Here is a 19820-nt window from a genome sequence, read left to right on the forward strand (position 1 = left end):
AAGCGACATTCAGGCTGGCTACATGCTAAGCTAAAAATGAGTGAACATTCAGGGGATGGAATCATTCTGCTCATCACATAGTGACTGTGTAGACCTTTTTAATTGACCAATGGAGTTTAGTGTTTTCTTCATGTTGAACGTTTTCATCCCACCTCTGACCAATAAGACTACTGTGATACTTCCACCGCATGACATCACCGACAAGAAAGAAATCTGAGAGTAGGCGAATCTGCACAGGCTGAACGGAAAATATACCACATTCAGGTTTTCAAACAAAAATTTCAATGCTTAAGTATTTCCTTCCTTCCATCCATCCATCCATTTTCTGATTGTTGGTTGCAAACATGTCATGTCTTATAAAGGTGAATATTTCAAGTAGATGTGGATACCACAAAATACAGTGTACCAACTTTTAGCATCTCCATCCATCTATCCATCCATCCATTTTCCGTACCGCTTATTCCTCATTAGGGTCACGGGGCGCGCTGGAGCCAATCCCAGCCATTTTTGGGCAGTAGGAAAGGTACACCCTGAACCGGTTGACAGCCAATCACAGGACACACAAAGACAAACAACAGTCACTCTCACACTTACACTTCGGGACAATTTAAAGTGTTCATTCAGCCAACCATTAATATTTTTGGAATGTGGGAGGAAACCGGAGTACCTGGAGAAAACCCACTCAGGCAACGGGGAGAATATGTAAACTCAAATGGAATCAAACCCTCCTTCTCTGCACTGTGAGGCAAATGTGCTAAATAGTCGACGTGAAAAACATATTTAAAATGTAAAACAAATAAAAACATTTTTTTTTACTTTTTTAAATGCACTGTTTTAAAAGCAAAGCAGTGTTTCAAGATATTGTATGAGTTCTAAAGAACTGAAGTCGTCAGTTGAAGAATTTGTCACTTTTTAATGTTGTATTTGCTCAAATGAAAATCTACTGGAATCAAAAAAGTTACATTGTTACATTGGAACATAAGACCTTATATTTGAAAGCATTTTTTTTCCACTCTTGAGAGACTGGGTTGGCCCCTTCTCATGTCCCTGGAGGTGAGAAAATAAAATAACACAAAGTGTGTGACTGGCTACTTTCTTCCATGCTGCAAAATTGAGAACACAACTTTGCGAAACAAAATCTTTGGATGTTTGACAGTGCGCCATCCTATGTTACAAGAAATTCCTCTGCATGATGGGCTCCAGACATAATAGGAGGGAACATGTGGGTGATCCTCATCCTACGCCGGTGATCAACCCTATTGAGAACCGTTGAAGTATTTTCCAACAAACGCTTGATGTTAGTGTGAAGCAGTTCACGTCCAAATGGGAACTCTGAGGGGAAAGGAATTCAAACAAAAGCAGTCCAAAAACTCACCAGTTCAATGTATGTAAGAATATCAGAGTTATCAAAGAAGAGTTCTTAACACAATGTTTTTGTTTTCTAACTGACATCAGAAAAAATGTTTTATAGCATCTAAAATACCCAATTGATATTTTTAGTCAAATGCAAAACACCAATGATTTAAAGTTGTCCAAAACTGCCACTAATGAGCTCAAAACTGGAGAGATTCAGAAAGTCCCGCCCCCAGTTCGTAACGTTTCATCAGGATACTCCTTCACAAACTGCCTTGCTCCAGAATCAAAACAATGGCTTCAGAGAGTTCAGATTCGGAAAAACATCCTTTCTTGTTACTCATCCAGATATGAATATGATTCAAATAGTTCTGAAGAGGAAAGTATGTGTTTGTGATCGATTAAAGAAGTCCTTCCATATCAATTCGAGCCGTGAGCGACGAAACTGGTGAGGGACACGACATATGAAGCATATATGAAGCTCCGTTAATAAGCAATATAGCATCAATTGTGGCATATAAGGACATGAATAACAAATAATAAGCTACAAGATGTCAACTTCAATGCAGATTGTTTACTGGTTGTGCATGCAAAAAGTTGTTTAAACTTTCCAGATGAAGAGTTACGAACTTACGTATGAATGACAGCAGTTCGGTTTGCTCTGCTAATATGGTGATTGCTCTCTTTCACCACTGGAAGCAACTTTCTACCAATTGTCAGGCTGAGAGGATGACAGCGGTTATTTGTGCACTGCGGGGAGCTCCTTGTTCGTCTGCAGCTGGCGCTATACTGCTCTGGTCCATTGGAAATGGCTGGTTTGTCCGCTGGGAATTTGTGTAAACTTACACAATCTTTATGCGTGTTACCACAATTGGCTGCCACACAATGATTCACCATCGCATTATTTATGTAGTTTTCCTTCTAATTTCGCGATCAACACGGTGTTTTCAGATGAAACAAAGTACCCAAAATGCACTGTGTATCACTTTCTCGGTCAGGGGCGTACCAAATGTGACGTCACTCCCAGCATTGTCATCAACTCAAAAACAAGACATCATGAATATTCGGCGTGAGTTTTAAAATGTAAAATATCGCCATATGCCTTTGAATCTTTGTAAAATGCAGTCAATAGAAGTCATTTGAAGTGATTTTAAAAATCATGGCCGCAACTTATCCGGAGGTGTTGGTTGTCCTTTAAGTTACAATAAAACTTGATCGATGAGAAGGTTTCTTCAGCCGTCATCTGTACAAAAGTGAAGGTTTCGGACGTTTCGCCTCCTATCCAAGAGGCTTCGTCAGCGAACTAAAGTCTGACTGGTCGTATCGGCCCCATTTATATATCCCTGATGTCCAGACCTGGTGGCGCCGGACACAGCTATGATAGGTCCCTACTCTCAGGTTGGGGGAGGCGCGGGACCCCCCCCTGTGGCCCCACTGATTGTTCCTACATTCCTGACTAACGATTGGCCTATTACACCCACTCCCCCCGGTATCACCTCATCAGCATAACGACCCTCATCAGCATTGCGAAAGTTGCCTAACCTGTTTTGCCTGAGCAGGCTATTGTATGAACGATCCAAATTGAACCTCACACCACCAGACCGGTTTAATGAAGGATTTTGTTGTTTTATAAGAATCGCCTCTTTTACCCCCCTTTCAAACCATCTATGTTCTTTCGCTAAGATTTTAACCTCATTGTCGTCAAATGAGTGGTTAGTAGCTTTTAGGTGCAAATGTACTGCCGATTGAGGCCCACTAGTATTATCCCTGCGATGTTGATAAAGTCTTTTTTTGAGAATTTGTTGAGTCTCCCCAATGTACTGCTCTTTACAATTTTCATTCTTACAATGTATGGAATAAACTACATTACTTTGTTTTTCATTTGGTAGCCTATCTTTTGGATGCACTAATTTTTGCCTTAACGTGTTTATCGGTTTGAAATAAGTAGGAATTTTATGTTGCCAAAGGACTCTTTGTAATTTTTCAGAAACTCCTGCAATGTACGGTACTGCTACTCCTCTCCTTTTAGAATCTTGAGAATTATTGGTTTCGTTCGCTATTCTTTCTTTCTGACATTTGTTGAATGACCACTGAGGGTACCCACAGTTAGTGAGTGCTCTCCTGATATGTTTTGACTCCTTTTCTCTACCTTCAGTGCTAGTTGGTATTAGTTTAGCCCTATGCTGGAGGGTTCTGATAACTCCTAGTTTATGTTGTAAAGGGTGGTTAGAGTCAAAAAGTAAGTATTGGTCAGTGTGCGTAGCCTTCCTAAAGACTTCTGTTTTTAGCGCTCTGTCCTCTTTTATAATTACTTTACAATCCAAGAAGGCTAGTTGGTTCTCTTGAATGTCCTCACGAGTAAATTTAATGTTGAAGTCTACAGAGTTGAGATGATCTGTGAAGGATTGAATTTCTTGTTTCTTAATTATGACAAAAGTATCGTCCACATATCTAAACCAGTGTCTAGGTTTTGTCCCTGGGAAGGATGTGAGGGCCTGTTTCTCCATCTCTTCCATGTAAAGATTAGCCACTATGGGTGAAACTGGTGAGCCCATAGCACAACCATGGATTTGTTTATAAAATTTTTCCCGAAATTGAAAATACGTAGTATTAAGGCAGATTTCTAATAATTGGCAGATGTGATCCGGTTTCAGTTTGGTTCTTTCATGCAGAGAAACATCCGCCAGCAGCCTCGTCCTCACCACTGAGACTGCTGCTGGGGTTGGGACAGATGTAAAGAGAGAAGTCACATCGTATGATGCCAAAGTTTCCTATCATAGCTGTGTCCGGCGCCACCAGGTCTGGACATCAGGGATATATAAATGGGGCCGATACGACCAGTCAGACTTTAGTTCGCTGACGAAGCCTCTTGGATAGGAGGCGAAACGTCCGAAACCTTCACTTTTGTACAGATGACGGCTGAAGAAACCTTCTCATCGATGGACCACTCCTGTACGACTGAGAGCTTACACAGACGTAATAAAACTTGATATGTTCAGATGTTTTAATTGAAATATCATTGGTGTGCTGCAAGGACACCCTCCTAACCTTGTACATGCAACACGTGACTATTTTTTGTTTGTTGAAAATCTATAAAACATTTCAAAACAGTGCTGTGCAAAATAATTTGGAACAGAACATTTTAACTACAGTAAAGTCTCGTTATATCGATATTCACGGGAGTCCGAAAAAATATCGATATAACCGGGACTATCGATATATCCGATCCTGCGCCGAACTGCATTAAACAAAAGCCGCCAAAAGAGGGCAGCCAAGCGCCATATAAGAAACGGAGCTGGCCATTAGCTCCCTTGATGTTCCCCCAATGTTGCCTCAAAATGGCACATATAATTCTTTAATGATTGTAAACATGTATGCTTTAATCTACAGAACTACAGTGTATTTGAAACATATTCATAACTGGATGTGTAACAAGAAAGCATATTATCCGAATCTGAAGCCATTGTTTGGATTCACAAGTAATGCAAGACGTCTTGGCGTGAAGTCATTTTTATTTGCATTTGAATAAAAAGTGACATCGGCTGTCCTTTAATACACAGTATGGAATGTTAATAATTTTCAAAATCATCGCGCTTCAGCAGACAAAACAAGAAACATTGTTGCAAAAAACGATTGCATTCATATACAGTACAGTGGGAATGTACATAACACAACAGGGAAACTGCAACGCTTACATCTTACTGTATTATGTATACAATTTAAAAAAGTCATCAATCTTCTTCTGCTTCCCATTTTTACCTTTTAACACAAACACTTCAATCTCGTCTGCTACACACGAGCTAGCGTCTGAAAATGAAAATGGCTCTGCGACACGGGTGCTGGGCACGTAACCAAGTCACCTGACCAAGTCGACCAATGGCGCGACTGATGGCGTGACACGTAACCAAGACACGTGACCAAGTTGACCAATGGCGCGACGGATATATCGATATAAACACCAAAAATGGCCGGCGGGGGATGAAAAGGAGCACCGTAATAACCGGATTATCGTAATAACCGGGTATCGTACTAAACGGTACTAATTATACATAAAAAGACTAGAAATGTGCAAGGGAAATGAAAATAGTATCGTAATAAGTGGTACTATCGATATAACCGATATCGATATAACCGATATCGATATAACGAGACTTTACTGTAATTCACTGACATTCCCAAATTGTGGACCGCCATTTCCAATTTTTTTGGGAAATTTGTGTTCCTTCCGGGGTGCGGAAGGGGGGGATAAAGCGTTGTTCAGACCTCCTGTTTTCCCTCCTATGAAGGAGCACCATTTGCCATTGGTACAGCCACTTCCAGTTGCACCTCATATTACTCCAGGCCCATATAACTTAGGAATGAACTTTTTTTTCTGATGAAACAAGAGTCTACGTTGCATTGAATTTTTATGTAGTCCCAAAACTCAATATTCTGTGGGTCCTGGAATTTGAGTGAAAATGACAAAAAAACCCTGGCAATGGAGTGGACACGTTTTTACACGTCTAGAAGTGAATAAATTAAGAAAAACTGTTTTAACTTTTGAAAATTACAGGTAAGACACTTGATGACTGGGAAATGATGCAATGTGTTGTTTGCATCGATAAAAAAACAACAAACCAAAACATAATCACGTGCGTCTTTCTGGACGTCCACTGTACTTGGGTAAGACTGTAAAAATCGTTTTGCTTCCAAGGTGTGACACTACAGGTGTCAAATTCCGTTCCTCAAGGGCCGCCATCCTAAATGTTGTACAAGTCTCCTCGCTGCAACAAACACCTGATTTAAATTAACGGATTCAAAGTCAGACTTCCACAAAGCTTGCTGACAATGGAATCATTAGAATAAGTTGTGCTGCAACAGCAGCCCTACAAAATTCTGTGATTGACATTCCTTCCCTACATGTACTTTCATTCCCATTAAACTGAAGAGTTGACAAGAATGTAATTTATGAGTGCTTCCTTTCTCAAATTGAGATTTGATGTCTTTCACTGCACAGTTAGCCAGTTGGGGTGGGAACAAGGGCAACAAAATAATAATAATGATGTTTGCTGATACTTTTATTCCGGCCCTGAATCTTAGCGGTGAGGTCAATTGTCAGAGTAACATAATTTCCTCTTGACCATTTGTCCCTGATACCATTAAAATGGGATTTTTACAGGTGAATCGAAAGATTTGGGTGCCAGGTTTGTCGACTGTCATGCATTCGCCCAGCATGAAACCTGGCAAATCAGGTCTAATTGACTGTTTGGGAATTTTGCAGCCATGCCTCATAGGACATTATGTGGGTCGCGGGTGGTTTTTTTTTTTCATGACACGACCCCAGCACAACTTAGTAATAGAAAGTTGACTCAACTTTAGATCAGGGCAAAACAGATGTTTTCTCACACAATTTGGAGGATTTCATGCAACTGCAGGCAGACAATTTCTGTGCATATCGCCTGATATGTATGATGGATGTCATCATAGTTCCTTCATATATATGACATCAGCATGCATCTAAACACCTACAATCAGTCCGTTATCCTTCCACTATGTAGACCAGGGATGGGCAAACTACGGCCCGCCGCCACATACGGCCCATTAGGCTTTTTAATCCGGCCCGTCAAATTTGTCCAAATTATAGTAAAAACAGTGTCTGAAACTCGCGACAAAAAGGTAGCGGACAAAAGGGCAGACAACTCTGAAAAGTTGCCTGCCCCGTTTTTCACAACTTGAAACACGACAAAACCAGCAATTGCAAAAAAAAAAAACATTGTCACAAAGTATTAAGCTTTTTATATTAATTAAGGCTGTACCTACCACGAATGTTACCTTGCTTAATTTACTGTAAATGTCCAAGGCTGCAGATTGCGCTGCAGTAGTCATTTGTCACCATGGTGCACAATGCAATGTTTGCATTGCTAGCTACAACCCACTAAGCCCCTTTCATAACTCTCACGTATACTTTACAGTCACGGTTTGATATAAATTTACGTTTTTTTAGCGTCACACATGTTAGCTTCTTTCGAATATTTCTTCTGGGCTGAGGATCTGGACATCTATTTTGGAAAATGATATGCAAATGCACAACCTTAGAACGCTTGTGAAAGTCCGGAAGAAAGAAGCAGACTTCTGATTGGCTGCTGTGCCGAGTATGCAAATTTCAACTGCAGGTAGCCTATGTATGTTTGCTTGGCGACGGTACACGTGTACTGTTTGCGCGTGAAGGCGAGGGCATCCGTGCCGACTTTGTAGAGCGCGCGGTCAGGACAATCCATCCATGATTTAGCGGAGTTTAACACAAGTAGGTATTATTGAGCTTGAATATTTCGTTGTGGAATAATATGTTTTGAATGTTGAAAGTGATTAAATTTTTCAATAAATGTTGATTTCTTAACTTTGCACAGTCGATTGAAACTTATTAAAAACAGACGCAATCTTGATAAATCACAGTGCATATGTTATTTTAATCTATTTCCATTTCTTCCTCCCAGTATCTGCGAAATAGTCTGTAAATGCCTAATCTTGCATATTCCTTGAGACAAATGTATTAATTGATCAGGGATATGTTTCACATTTGAAAGACAGTTAATAAATTGGGTTGTAGTGTTCTTACTGTGCTACGACGTTTGTACACACTACGTTTAAAGGACAACCGGCACCATTTTTTTTTGTTTCCTACTGACATCAGAAAAACTTTTTATAGCATCTAAAATACCCAAAACACGCAGACTGATATTTTTAGTCAAATGAAAAACACCAATAAAAATGACTTCAAAATTAATCTGGAAATGGCCAGTTTCAGAAGGTCCCACCCCCTTGTTCGTGACGGCACGCCAAGTTGTCTTGCCTTGCTCGAGAATCAAAATAATGGCTTCAGATTCGGAGAAGATGCTTTCTTGTTACTCATCCAGTTATGAATATGATTCAAATAGTTCTGAAGAGGAAAGCATAAATGTTTGCAATTGATTCAAGGAGTCCTCCCATGTCAATTCGAGCCGTCAATGACAGCAATGTAGCACCCAGAAAATGCAGAAGATGGCACCCAAGCTCCGTTGGAAATGGGCTGATTTGTCTGCTGGGAGCTTGTGTCTACTAGTATCAAATAGTACTCTTGGTGCAACACACAACGATTCACCATCACATTATGTGTTTTCCTTCTAATTTTGACATCAACACGGATCAACACGAAGTTTTCAGACCAAACAAAGTACCGCAAAATGCATTGTGTGTCGCTTTCTCTGTCAGGGGCGGTCCAAATGTGACGTCACATGGGGATCGTCATCAACTCGAAAACAAGACTTCATGAATATTAAGCGCGAGTCCTAACGTAAACTATAGCTATATGCTGTGGAATCTTTGTAAAATACGCCCAGTCGAAGTCATTTGAAGTGATTTTACAAATTATGGACATAACTTGTTCAGGGGCGTCGGTTGTCCTTTAATTCTTTAGGTTTAGTATTTCCGGCCCAAAAACTCCCTCCAAATGCTCCTGGCTCGGCCCCTCTGTCAAATTTTAGAACCCATTGCGGCCCGCGAGTCAAAAAGTTTGCCCACCCCCGATGTAGACAATGCATTTCTCCTGCAATTATTTTAAAGTGCACAGTTGACGTGAAAATCGGGCCGAAATACATTTCCATCTTAACTTCATAACTTTGCTGCTGTGAAATGTAAATTTCTCCACTGCGAGACTAATATAAGCAAATCCAAATCTTCGGTCATATCACATTCACAGTGCAAGAAAAAAAATGTTTGTGCTTTCTGCGAGAATTAATGCTCACTTAATTAATAGGCCTGTTGGCGTGCACAGCAGACGTGAAAATCGGGCCGAAAGACATTTCCATCTTCGGTCATAAACATTTTTAATACTAGTTTCCTATCGCTTTCTTTCTTTGAAAAGAAAAAAATATATATTCTCCTCCACCTCCCCTCTTTTCACATTCACAGTGCAAGAAAAAAAGTTTGCTTTCTGCAGAAATTAATGCTCACTTCGTTCATAAGCCTGTGTGACAAATTGCCCTCATCGTGCAATTGTATTTGAGTTTTTAGCAGGATGATTCAATTTGCACCGACATGGAAATTGAGTGGAAAAGAAATAGTGCATGAAGTCTTTTCCCCCATCACTGAATTCATGTGGCATCCCAAAACTGAGTAAATAACTCACGGATAAGTAAATAACACTGCAAAAGCATGATGTCTATTTAATTTAAAAAAGGACACTTCTTAAAATGCTGGCTATTTTTGCCCCTCAAACCAGATCTCCCGTAAATACAGTTCATATGATAACATTGTCAATATTGTGGGAGTGTTCAGCCTCTGCAATGGATCACATTCATAAAGGGTCCTGTTGATCACAAAACGCCTCACGAGAGACCATGAAGAAACTTCTTCGAATAAGAAGCTGCAAATTTACAGGCGGCAGCTTGTCGTCCACATCCATCTGTTGGCTGCCATAGCACCGTGAGGGTAATATGAGAATGACAGCTCAGCATCACACTTGGATGCTTTACCAACTATAATAGATTGATGTTGAAATATATTGAGGTTTTTAGAGGTATTCAAAATGACCTAATGATTGGAATTCAGCTACACTCCACAAAGTGAACAACAACAGATGCCTATATGACATACCTGCAAATAATCTCAGATGAGATATTAGTTCCATGATTGTGCAACTAATTACTAAGTAGTTGTCTTTTTTTGTGTTTCACAGTGCCAACAGTATGCCTAAACAAGTGGAGGTGAGGATGCACGAGAGTCACTTGGAGCCAATCGAATCCCGGCCTCAGTCCAAATGTGCCAGACTGTGCTCCAAGATGTTCAAGAACCTTTTGCTCACACTCACTGTCCTCGGTCTGTATTGAAGACGTTTTTGTCCCTTTTTTTGTTCTACACTTCATGATGGTTTCTGTTCTAAGGCCCACGTGAAATAGAAGCAGCCATCCGTACTGTTTAGATTTACCAGACAGTGAGATGCCTCTCATGACCTTTCTCCCATCCTTGCCACCTGTTGCAATTGTAAGCCCTCCGCAGCGCCTACCCAAACAGTCTCTGGTGGGGCATAAAAACTATTGTGATTACAACAGGTTCATTGCAACTGGGATTTGTCTTGACACTTGGAAAGGGCACTGAAGCCAGAATGGAGGGCCTGCAGCCACATGTGGCATTTGCATTATCATGTTTGACTACGATATTGCCTGTCTCACGCCAACTCTACATATCCAGTATACAAACAGCAAAGGTTGGAAATGCGTAGTTACGCAACGTGCTTATTTGTGCACACGTGTTTACATCCATCCCACTTGGATGCAGAGGTTAAATTCACAAGTCTAAAGTATATATATATATATATATATATATATATATCATTTTCCGTATATACTTATATCATCTCATTTTCCGTCGCGGGGGTTCCTCATTAGGGTATCTCAGCTGTCTTCGGGCACGAGGCGGGGGACACCCTGAATTGGTTGCCAGCCAATCGCAGGGCACACAAAGACATACAACAGTCACTCTCACACTCACACCTAGGGACAATTTGGAGTGGTCAATCTGCCTGCCATGCATGTTTTTGGAGTGTGGGAGGAAACCGGAGGACCCGGAGAAAACAGGAGAAAATACAAGCTCCACACAGGGAGGCCGGACCGGATATATATATATATATATACTTTTTTTAATGGAATCACTCACTCTGGTGGCTCAACACAGGCAAGACCACAGTGTGCTTAGTTCTCCTCAGTTTGTTTTTCAAAGTGAAAGTCAAGTTGATTCTTTCCTATGTTTTCAATTCCATTCAAGTCACATGACTTGAATCACTCACCACGGAAGGAGTGAGATCCCAGCATCATTGATAAGCTGTCATGAGGCGCGTAAGAGCATGAAAAGGAGTGGTGGGAGAGGGGGAGGGGGTGCCTTGCAAATGGGCCAAAGAGAAGGCACAGGAAATCGAGTGGCATCCAAAAACACTTGCACGTCAGGAGCCCACAGGATGCCGCTATACTGGAAGATGGATTGAGTAGCTAACAAAAGATGGGAGGCTTCTCCTTCCAGTGTGTTATAAAACATCCACTTGGAAAGTGTGAATTTTGGCAGGAGAGGTTGAAGAGTGGAAGTACGGCACTGGGCTGTGTGTGTTGGCGAGGATGGGAGGGTTCGGGGGTTGACGGGGTGCTGACAGAGGGTAGCTTGTGTCTTGGTGAGATAGGAAGATCCTGAGGCCAAACCCGTGGCAGTGGGCACGTAAAACCCTCCATCACAACATAAAGTCATGCAGTTCATAAAATAGGGAAAAAATGCTCAGAAGGAAATGCAAATATTTTCTTAATGGCTGCTCCTCAAAAATAACATATATTTCTTCCCACAAACAATTGTCTTCACGTTTTTTCAACCAACCACTTTACTTTGGTACACAGAAAATCATGTGCTCTTTATTGTCCAGCCACTTGACAACCCAGGCTATGGTTACCGAGGTAACAGTTTTGCGTATGTCCCTTTATACTCACCAGTCAGTCAACATCGCTTTGCCTTCAGTAGAACTGCCAACAACGTGATTAGTTTAACTCTGGCCTGTCACTGGATTTCTTTCACCACTATTGTGGGCTCATCAGTCCTTGTCACATCCTGTATGACTGCAGCCTGACAATGACTTATACAAACGGTTCTATTCATAGGAAAATATTACTCATGTTTCACTTATGGTCTCGGATAACTTCAGTTATGATATGTTTTTTTTGCTTTACCATATTTCAACAACTCCTCTGTAAATTTGCCTGTGTTTACTCTACTGCAACATCCCTCATCTCTCTCCTTCAGGTGTGATCTTAGGAGCAGTGGCGGGGATGTTGCTTCGTGTTGCCTCCCCAATTCACCCAGACATAGTTATGGTCATTGCTTTTCCTGGAGATATCCTCATGAGAATGCTCAAGATGTTGATCCTGCCTCTTATCATCTCCAGTTTAATCACAGGTGTGCCAAATACACATTCTAGTGTACTTCAGAACCGGTTGCCTGTGTCATTGTGTCATTCGTTGCCGCACTCTTGACCACATTAGTTCACATGTACAGTAACAACACTAATTTGGACACACTGACGAGGACCAGAAGTGTTGTAATGCAAATTATATTTTTACAAAGAGTCATGCTTAGTTTTGACTAAGATGATGCGGTATTTATAACCTCGTGGTTACGGTCGACCAATGCTCTACACTATAATGAGAGGTCTTTCAAATATTTTTTCCAGTTTGCATGCAGCTAAACATGGCAAACCCAACAGTGTCTTTTCATCAAAGGGAATATTTTGTGATACTTTTCAAGTTAAAGATCATGTATCGTTGTGCTGATGCTTTTAGATGGAACAAAAATAAGGAAAATATAGCATCATTATACCCATGGTTAGCCATTTTTGGTATGAACCGGTGCACAGACATTGTCTTTGCCTGGCTGCAGGACTCGCTGGTTTGGATGCCAAATCTAGTGGTCGTCTGGGTACCAGAGCAATGGTTTACTACATGTCCACCACTATCATCGCTGCCATCTTGGGAGTCATCCTAGTGTTGGTTATACACCCTGGAAACCCCAAACTCAAAGAGAATCTTGGGGAGGGAGAGAAGAATGATGATGTGTCAAGCTTGGATGCCTTCTTTGATTTGATCAGGAACCTGTTCCCAGAGAACCTGGTGCAGGCTTGTTTCCAACAGGTAAGTGATAAACAAAAACAACTAATCATTCATCCATTCAGGTGGATGGATGGATGGATGGATGGATGGATGGATGTGTATATCAGCTGAGGGGTGAAATGCAGACCTGAAACACAATCATTCGTGCTAATATTGGCTTTGCTTATTTTTCGTTCCTTCTGAGAGAGTGGTGGGGGGTTGGGCTCAGGTGGGTGCTATTTCAAAAAGCTAAATTTGAACACCCATTTGGGAGTGATTTGGAAATAAATTGAGCATCGTCTGAAAACAGTCGTTGGAAAAATCTGCAATTTTGAAGGTAAAAAACAATGATCAACAACATCGCCGATAAAATAGGAGGATGACGATGACAAAATGGAAAGAAGGCAGAACTCTCTCTTATTCTGACGTACTATTCCTCTACTTTCGCATTGCAAATAGACTTTGAAGTTAAGCGAATAATACTTGTTAGACGTTAAATATGTTTGAGGAAAAAAATTAAATCAGCATCCTGCTAATGCAAAGAGACGAAGGAGAAAATGAGAAGGACAAATGAGGGAGTCAAACTATGTTTATAAACCTACTGTATATCTAGTCTTTATACTTTTACAATCACCCAGATAATCAGTGAATGTTGGATTTCCATTTTAGATCCAGACGGTGACGAAGAAGGCGGAGGTAGTTATAGAGGAAGATGTCAATGCCACCGCAATGGAGGGTCTGTTGGCAAATATTACCAAGGAACCTCAGTTTGTTGTTAAAAAGTCCCTGCAGTTCAAGAGTGGAATGAATGTCTTGGGTCTGTATCACATTACAAAGTCTGACAGGAATAGAACAGTTTTGTCTGATTTCAATTCCCTCTACTGTCCACTTTCATTGTCCAACTCTCAGTTGTATTACTTTTCCTCACAGGTCTGATTGGTTTCTTTATTGCATTTGGCATCTGCATGGGCAAGATGGGAGAGCGGGCCAGATTGATGATTGAATTTTTCAACATTCTCAATGAGATTGTGATGAAACTTGTCATCATGATTATGTGGTCAGTATTGGAGATCAAAACGACTATTTTTCAATGACTATTGGGTTGATCTTCAATTTTGTTTAAATGTATTATCAATAGACACTCAGGTTGTATTATGTCTGCAGATATAAGCCTTGTTTACATTTGCCAGGTATTCTCCTTTTGGTATTGCTTGCCTGATCTGTGGTAAGATCATCTCCATAAAGGACTTGGAAGTAGTGGGCAGACAACTGGGAATGTATATGGTCACTGTGATTGTTGGCCTCATCATTCACGGAGCCATCTTCCTGCCAAGTATCTATTTTGTAATCGTCAGGAAAAACCCCTTCAAATTCTTCTTGGGGATCTTCCAGGCCTGGATCACCGCCCTGGGCACTGCATCTAGGTCAGGATTGAAGATCATATGTGTCTGTATCCTCAAATGTTTTTAAATAGCCAAACTTGTAACCTTAACGTATAATAATAACAATAATAATAATAATAATACATTGCACAATATTTTATTCCAAGCGCTGGCACACTGCCTGTTACCTTCCGCTGTCTGGAGGAGAATTTGGGAATTGACAAAAGAGTCACTCGTTTCGTGCTCCCGGTTGGTGCGACCATCAACATGGATGGAACTGCTCTGTATGAGGCTGTGGCTGCCATCTTCATTGCCCAGATGAACGGTGTCCACCTGGACCCCGGTCAGATTGTGACCGTCAGGTCAGAAATCACACACAGTGATGAACATTGCCAAACATTTCATGAAATAAATCTGTTTAAAAAACAAGAAACAGCCCATCCATCCATTCTCTCAGCTGCTCATCCCCAGAAGAGTCTAAAATAGTTAAATTAATACAATCTTGTCAAGGCACTTGAGATGAGTGCGTTCTCATCGTGAACTATTCTTATCATCTCAAAGCTCAGATAAGACATGAAGGAAACACTCACCAACATTTCAATTAAATATGCTGTTTTAACTGCAAGATTCCTCTCTTTAAGTCTTTTGTGGGTATGTCCCTATCACACAAATGTCAAAATCCTGGACACTAATTGACCATCATGGTCTATGAGTGAATGAGTGTATTAACTCATTCGATACCATTCGTGAATTAATTCGGGAATTGAAAAGTGTGACATAGAGCACCATTCCCGATTTTGTGCGGTTTTCGTTTTTTTTCTTGCAGGGGTGCCGATAAAGTGCTTGTCAGACCTGTGGTAATGTTTTCTTCCCTTCCACGAGGGGGAAGCATTTGCCTTTTGTCCATTTCAGCGCTTTGTTACAGCTTCAGCCGTTGTTAATTAATCTTGCATTTGTGCACTTCTAAACATGAAGCACCCACGTGAAAGCTTATCAGTTGCTACTATTCATAGTAGCAATATTCAGAATCTTTATGCATACGACTTTTCAATATAAGGCATGTGTACGTATGTTCATGACTTTGTATTAGTCTTTTCACACACTGTGTCTTCTTCCAGTCTCACAGCGACACTGGCCAGTGTTGGGGCTGCCAGTATTCCCAGCGCTGGGCTGGTGACCATGCTCTTGATTCTGACTGCTGTGGGACTGCCAACCCAGGACATCAGTCTGTTAGTTGCTGTAGACTGGCTTCTGTGAGTGTCCTTTTTAAGTAATCGCTTAAGTAGAACCCATTAAGTTTGCTTACCGGCAAAGACACAAAAAGTCCTAAGTATATATGTTTAAATCATTGATATCAAAATATGACATCAAATCCCACCTCACAACCCATCAACCCAACATTCACAGTTTAGTTTAATCAGCTCTGTTATTATTTATCATTTTATTGATGGTTTTATTGTTCTCGTGTTTATTGTTCTTTTAATTATAAAGAGTCCTTGGGTGTTTTGAAAGGCGCTTGTAAATAGAATGTATTATTATTATTATTCTATTCATTCATCCATCCATTTTGTACCATTGTTCAAAAATGGATTTCAAAACAAAACAATGTAATAAACCTTCAGATTTTTTAATTTAGCGTAGTAGTTATATTTCTTATTGGGGACAACTCATATTAGAGGCTTTGGAGAGAAAGTCAAAGAGGCCAAACTGAGATGGTTTGGACATGTCAAGAGGAGAGTGAGTGACTATATCGGGAGAAGGATGCTGAACCTTGAACTGCCAGGCAAGAGACGGAGAGGAAGACCGAAGAGGAGGTTTATGGATGTGGTCAAAGAGGACATGAAGGTAGCTGGTGTGAGAGAAGAGGATGCACAAAACCGAGATAGATGGAGGACATTGATTCGCTGTGGCGGCCCCTGAAGGGAAAAGCCGAAAGGAAAAGAAGATTGGGAAATACTGAAATTAGACTTTTATTTTAGCTTTGTACCACATTTGCACGTGACCCAGAAAGGGTTTTGGTCAAATTCCACTTTGAGAAAACCCCAAAATCAGGTTTTTGGCTACCACTTGGAAACTCACGTTTTGTCACCCTCCATAAGTTATCTATTGGGTTGAAGTCTGGGGATGGTCCAGGCCACGTCATGAAATGAATATTCTGCAGCCAGTCCATTGCAGCCCTGTTAAGATGTTGTTGAGTCACTGTCATGCTGGAATGCCCATTTACAAATCATTTGTAGCATTCTGAGAAAAAAACTAAGCCAAAACAACATTTCCACATTTAGGCTTGTCTGTGGTTGCAGTGTTTTGGCCTCATTTTTCATTCTAACTACACAGCAGATTGAGTTCATGCCAAATAGCTCCGCTTCCGTTTCATTGAAACATACCGCATTTTCCTGAACCCTCTATGAGCCAATATTTGACATGTTTCTCAATACAAACTGTAATCTCTCAATTAAATAAATGATCTATATGAGTTTTAGAGAATGAAATCCATTGCAATCTGGTGGGGCACTGCCCACTATCCAGTCTTGAACTGCAGTGCAGCCACGGCTTTGAGTTATCCGGGAACAGCAACACAAAATCCTGTGGCTCCTTGTAATGCAAATTGTCTCCTCAGGGACCGATTCAGGACCTCCGTGAATGTGGTTGGGGACTCCTACGGTGCAGGCATCGTGTACCACATGTCCAAGGCGGAGCTTGACGAGCTGGATGCGCACACGGCTAAATCAGATGACATTGAAATGACAAAGACCCAGTCGTATTACGACGAGATGAAGAACCATCACGAAAACAATTCCAATCAGTGCGTGTTAACGCCTACCGCAAATGCTAACAATTCTCTCGTATTAGATGAGTGCAAGGTACAATTAATGCTTACTGATCTCGAGACTTGTATATAACCATCTCTCTTGTTGCATGCTCACTCTGCGTTATTGCTTGGCTCTTTCAATTCACTGCACTTTTGATTCATTCACTTTAACCCACAAACTTGACAACTCAAGTGTCGCATGAGGAAAATGCATGTTAGAACTTTTTGGAAACAGCACAGTTTGTGTTGTCAATGTGAAAAAAAAATCAAAAGGACTTCTAAGAAATCAAATTGTCGCAGCAGATTTGATTAGCATGATGTGCATTTTCTGATGCCTATAATCTGTTGTGGAACGGCTGTAACAGGCCGTCACTAAACTGTTGGATCAGCGAATCTCGCGTCAATCAAACGTTTCCGCTGTATCCATTTTTAAAGGCCATCTTAATGTGAACTTCTTCGATTTGTCTTGGTTACTCAAGACACTTTTTTCTTTTCCTGTGTTCTTTGTCACACGTGGAATCTTCTATTCATCTAATTATATCTCATTTTAATGATTAACAGATTTCCAATGGGTGCAAAGACATTTGAGATCCAAAGATGGGAAATGTTCCTGATATTTGGCACCTCATGTATTCCCAAGACATACTTACCACACAGTCAGAATCAGAATCAGAATCATCTTTATTGCCAAGTATGTAGAACACACAAGGAATTTGTTTCCGGTAGAACACGCTGCACTAGTATCGTTGTAAAAAAACTGCTAAGTGGCACTATACAGTTCCATTTTGGCTACTGTTGAAGTCATTCAGTCATTATCACACAGGAGTGAATATTTTAGAAAATAAAACTGGGTTTTGGCCAAAAACAGTGCAGATTCAGACCTCTATTTGAATGTGTTAAAGGTTTCACAACAATACAGTAGCACATGTAGTACATGGATGAAAACTGGCGTGCATACACAGGATTCATTTATTAGAGGATGGAAGGTGTTGCCTGGTAACACTGGCAACAGCAATCTGTTCAGAGTGATAATTTACATGCCCTTCCAAACAGACCATAGGCTTGCTCTTTCCAATTGCTTCTCTGTCTAGTTTGGTTATTTTGTTATCTGTTCATGGCATGACTCACCTGATGAAAGTGGACACGATATAGCGGGTTTGCAAAACATCTAACATGCATTCAATTTGTAGTGTTTGTGTCACTTTCATGCCAATGTTTTGCATGCAATTTTTTTATGTATATATAATTTTGGTTATTTTTAATGTTTGGTCTGTCCCCAGGTGCCACCATTCATAAGACCACTATATGCATGTTCATCAGCGACCCTCTGGCAGTTCCAGTTCCACTCGTAGCATTTAATATAATGTTGCTGCTATTTTGTCAAAATACCTAAATGAACAGTATACATGATAATGGAGCCATAAATGAAAAAGAATGTGTGAACCACCATTTTAGCTTTTATATCCACTGGAAATCAGTGGATTTAACTGAAATTGATTGTACAATATACTGATAATATTACAATTTAAGTGAAGCCTCTTCGATTGAACAAAATCCTCCCTTTGATGCTTGTTGCGCTCCGATTGGTTTAAATCATTCATTCAAACGGCCAGTTTCTCGCCATTATAAAGCCTTCATTCAAATGAAATCCATTTGATATCAATATTTGAAATAAAATATGTTCAAAATTATTACAGTAAAGTCTCGTTATATCGATATCGGATATATCGATAGTCCCGGTTATATCGATACTATTTCTATGCACGCACGGAGAAAATTACATGCAAACAGGGTCGGATATATCGATAGTCCCGGTTATATCGATATTTTTTATGACTCCCTTGAATATTGATATAACGAGACTTTACTGTAATATCAAAACACCGTATTGATCAGAATGAGGCATAGTGTTCCTCAGGAATCTCAGTTTGGCACATTGTCAAATGTAAAAACACACGTCTCAAAGTCAAGGCCCGGCCAAATCTGGCCCACCACATTATTTTATTTGGCTCGCAATAGCAAATCAAGCATGTCAAGTGCCATGATGCTTGCTAAACTCCGAACCAAAATTCAATTTGTCCCATGTAAACCATAATAACAGTCATTATTTTTTACTTCAAATTTCAAAACTAGTTATTCATTAATTTGTTGTGCACTCTATATGTGATATGTGTAGAGGATTAATTATTTTAATGGCTTCTCCAAATTCATAACGGCCCCTGGGAAGAAACCGTAACTACCGTATTTTCCAGCGTATAAATGACTACGGTTTTCCAAATATAATATGTAAATATCGATGAGAAGGTTTCTTCAGCCGTCATCTGTACAAAAGTGAAGGTTTCGGACGTTTCGCCTCCTATCCAAGAGGCTTCGTCAGCGAACTAAAGTCTGACTGGTCGTATCGGCCCCATTTATATATCCCTAGTTAGGGATATATAACCTGTGTGTAAGCCGTAGGGCACAGGTGTCAAAGTCAAGGCCCGCGGGCCAAATCCGGCCCGCCACATCATTTTTTTTCGGCCCGCGAAAGCTAATCAAACTTGTTAAATTCCATGATGATTGCTAAAATCTGAGCCATATTTTTGGATGTCAACCACAATAAAAGTCATTATTCTTGACTTCAGATTTGAAAACGAGTTATTC

At 40.5% G+C, this 19820-nt stretch overlaps 1 protein-coding gene across 5 annotated transcripts in view; it reads left to right on the forward strand.

The window, feature by feature from the left end:
* The window catches only part of LOC148898239 (excitatory amino acid transporter 2-like), a 47156-nt gene that overhangs the window by 23130 nt on the left and 4206 nt on the right, over nt 1-19820 (forward strand). For 3 of the 5 annotated variants that reach the window (XM_088997347.1, XM_088997346.1, XM_088997345.1), the window contains 9 exons: nt 10046-10185; nt 12145-12297; nt 12778-13028; nt 13656-13803; nt 13917-14043; nt 14177-14410; nt 14536-14730; nt 15487-15621; nt 16986-17229. In XM_088997347.1, coding sequence (XP_088853473.1) covers nt 10056-10185; nt 12145-12297; nt 12778-13028; nt 13656-13803; nt 13917-14043; nt 14177-14410; nt 14536-14730; nt 15487-15621; nt 16986-17229 — 1617 coding nt within the window. In that variant the 5' untranslated portion in view covers nt 10046-10055. Of the gene's footprint in view, nt 1-10045; nt 10186-12144; nt 12298-12777; nt 13029-13655; nt 13804-13916; nt 14044-14176; nt 14411-14535; nt 14731-15486; nt 15622-16985; nt 17230-18457; nt 19723-19820 lie in introns of those variants that run through there. The other 2 variants (XM_088997348.1, XM_088997349.1) reach the window with 2 other exon arrangements.

This window comes from Hippocampus bargibanti, linkage group LG05, assembly GCF_051943395.1.
Source record: "Hippocampus bargibanti isolate YZ-2025 linkage group LG05, ASM5194339v1, whole genome shotgun sequence".
In the NCBI taxonomy this organism is placed as follows: domain Eukaryota; kingdom Metazoa; phylum Chordata; class Actinopteri; order Syngnathiformes; family Syngnathidae; genus Hippocampus; species Hippocampus bargibanti.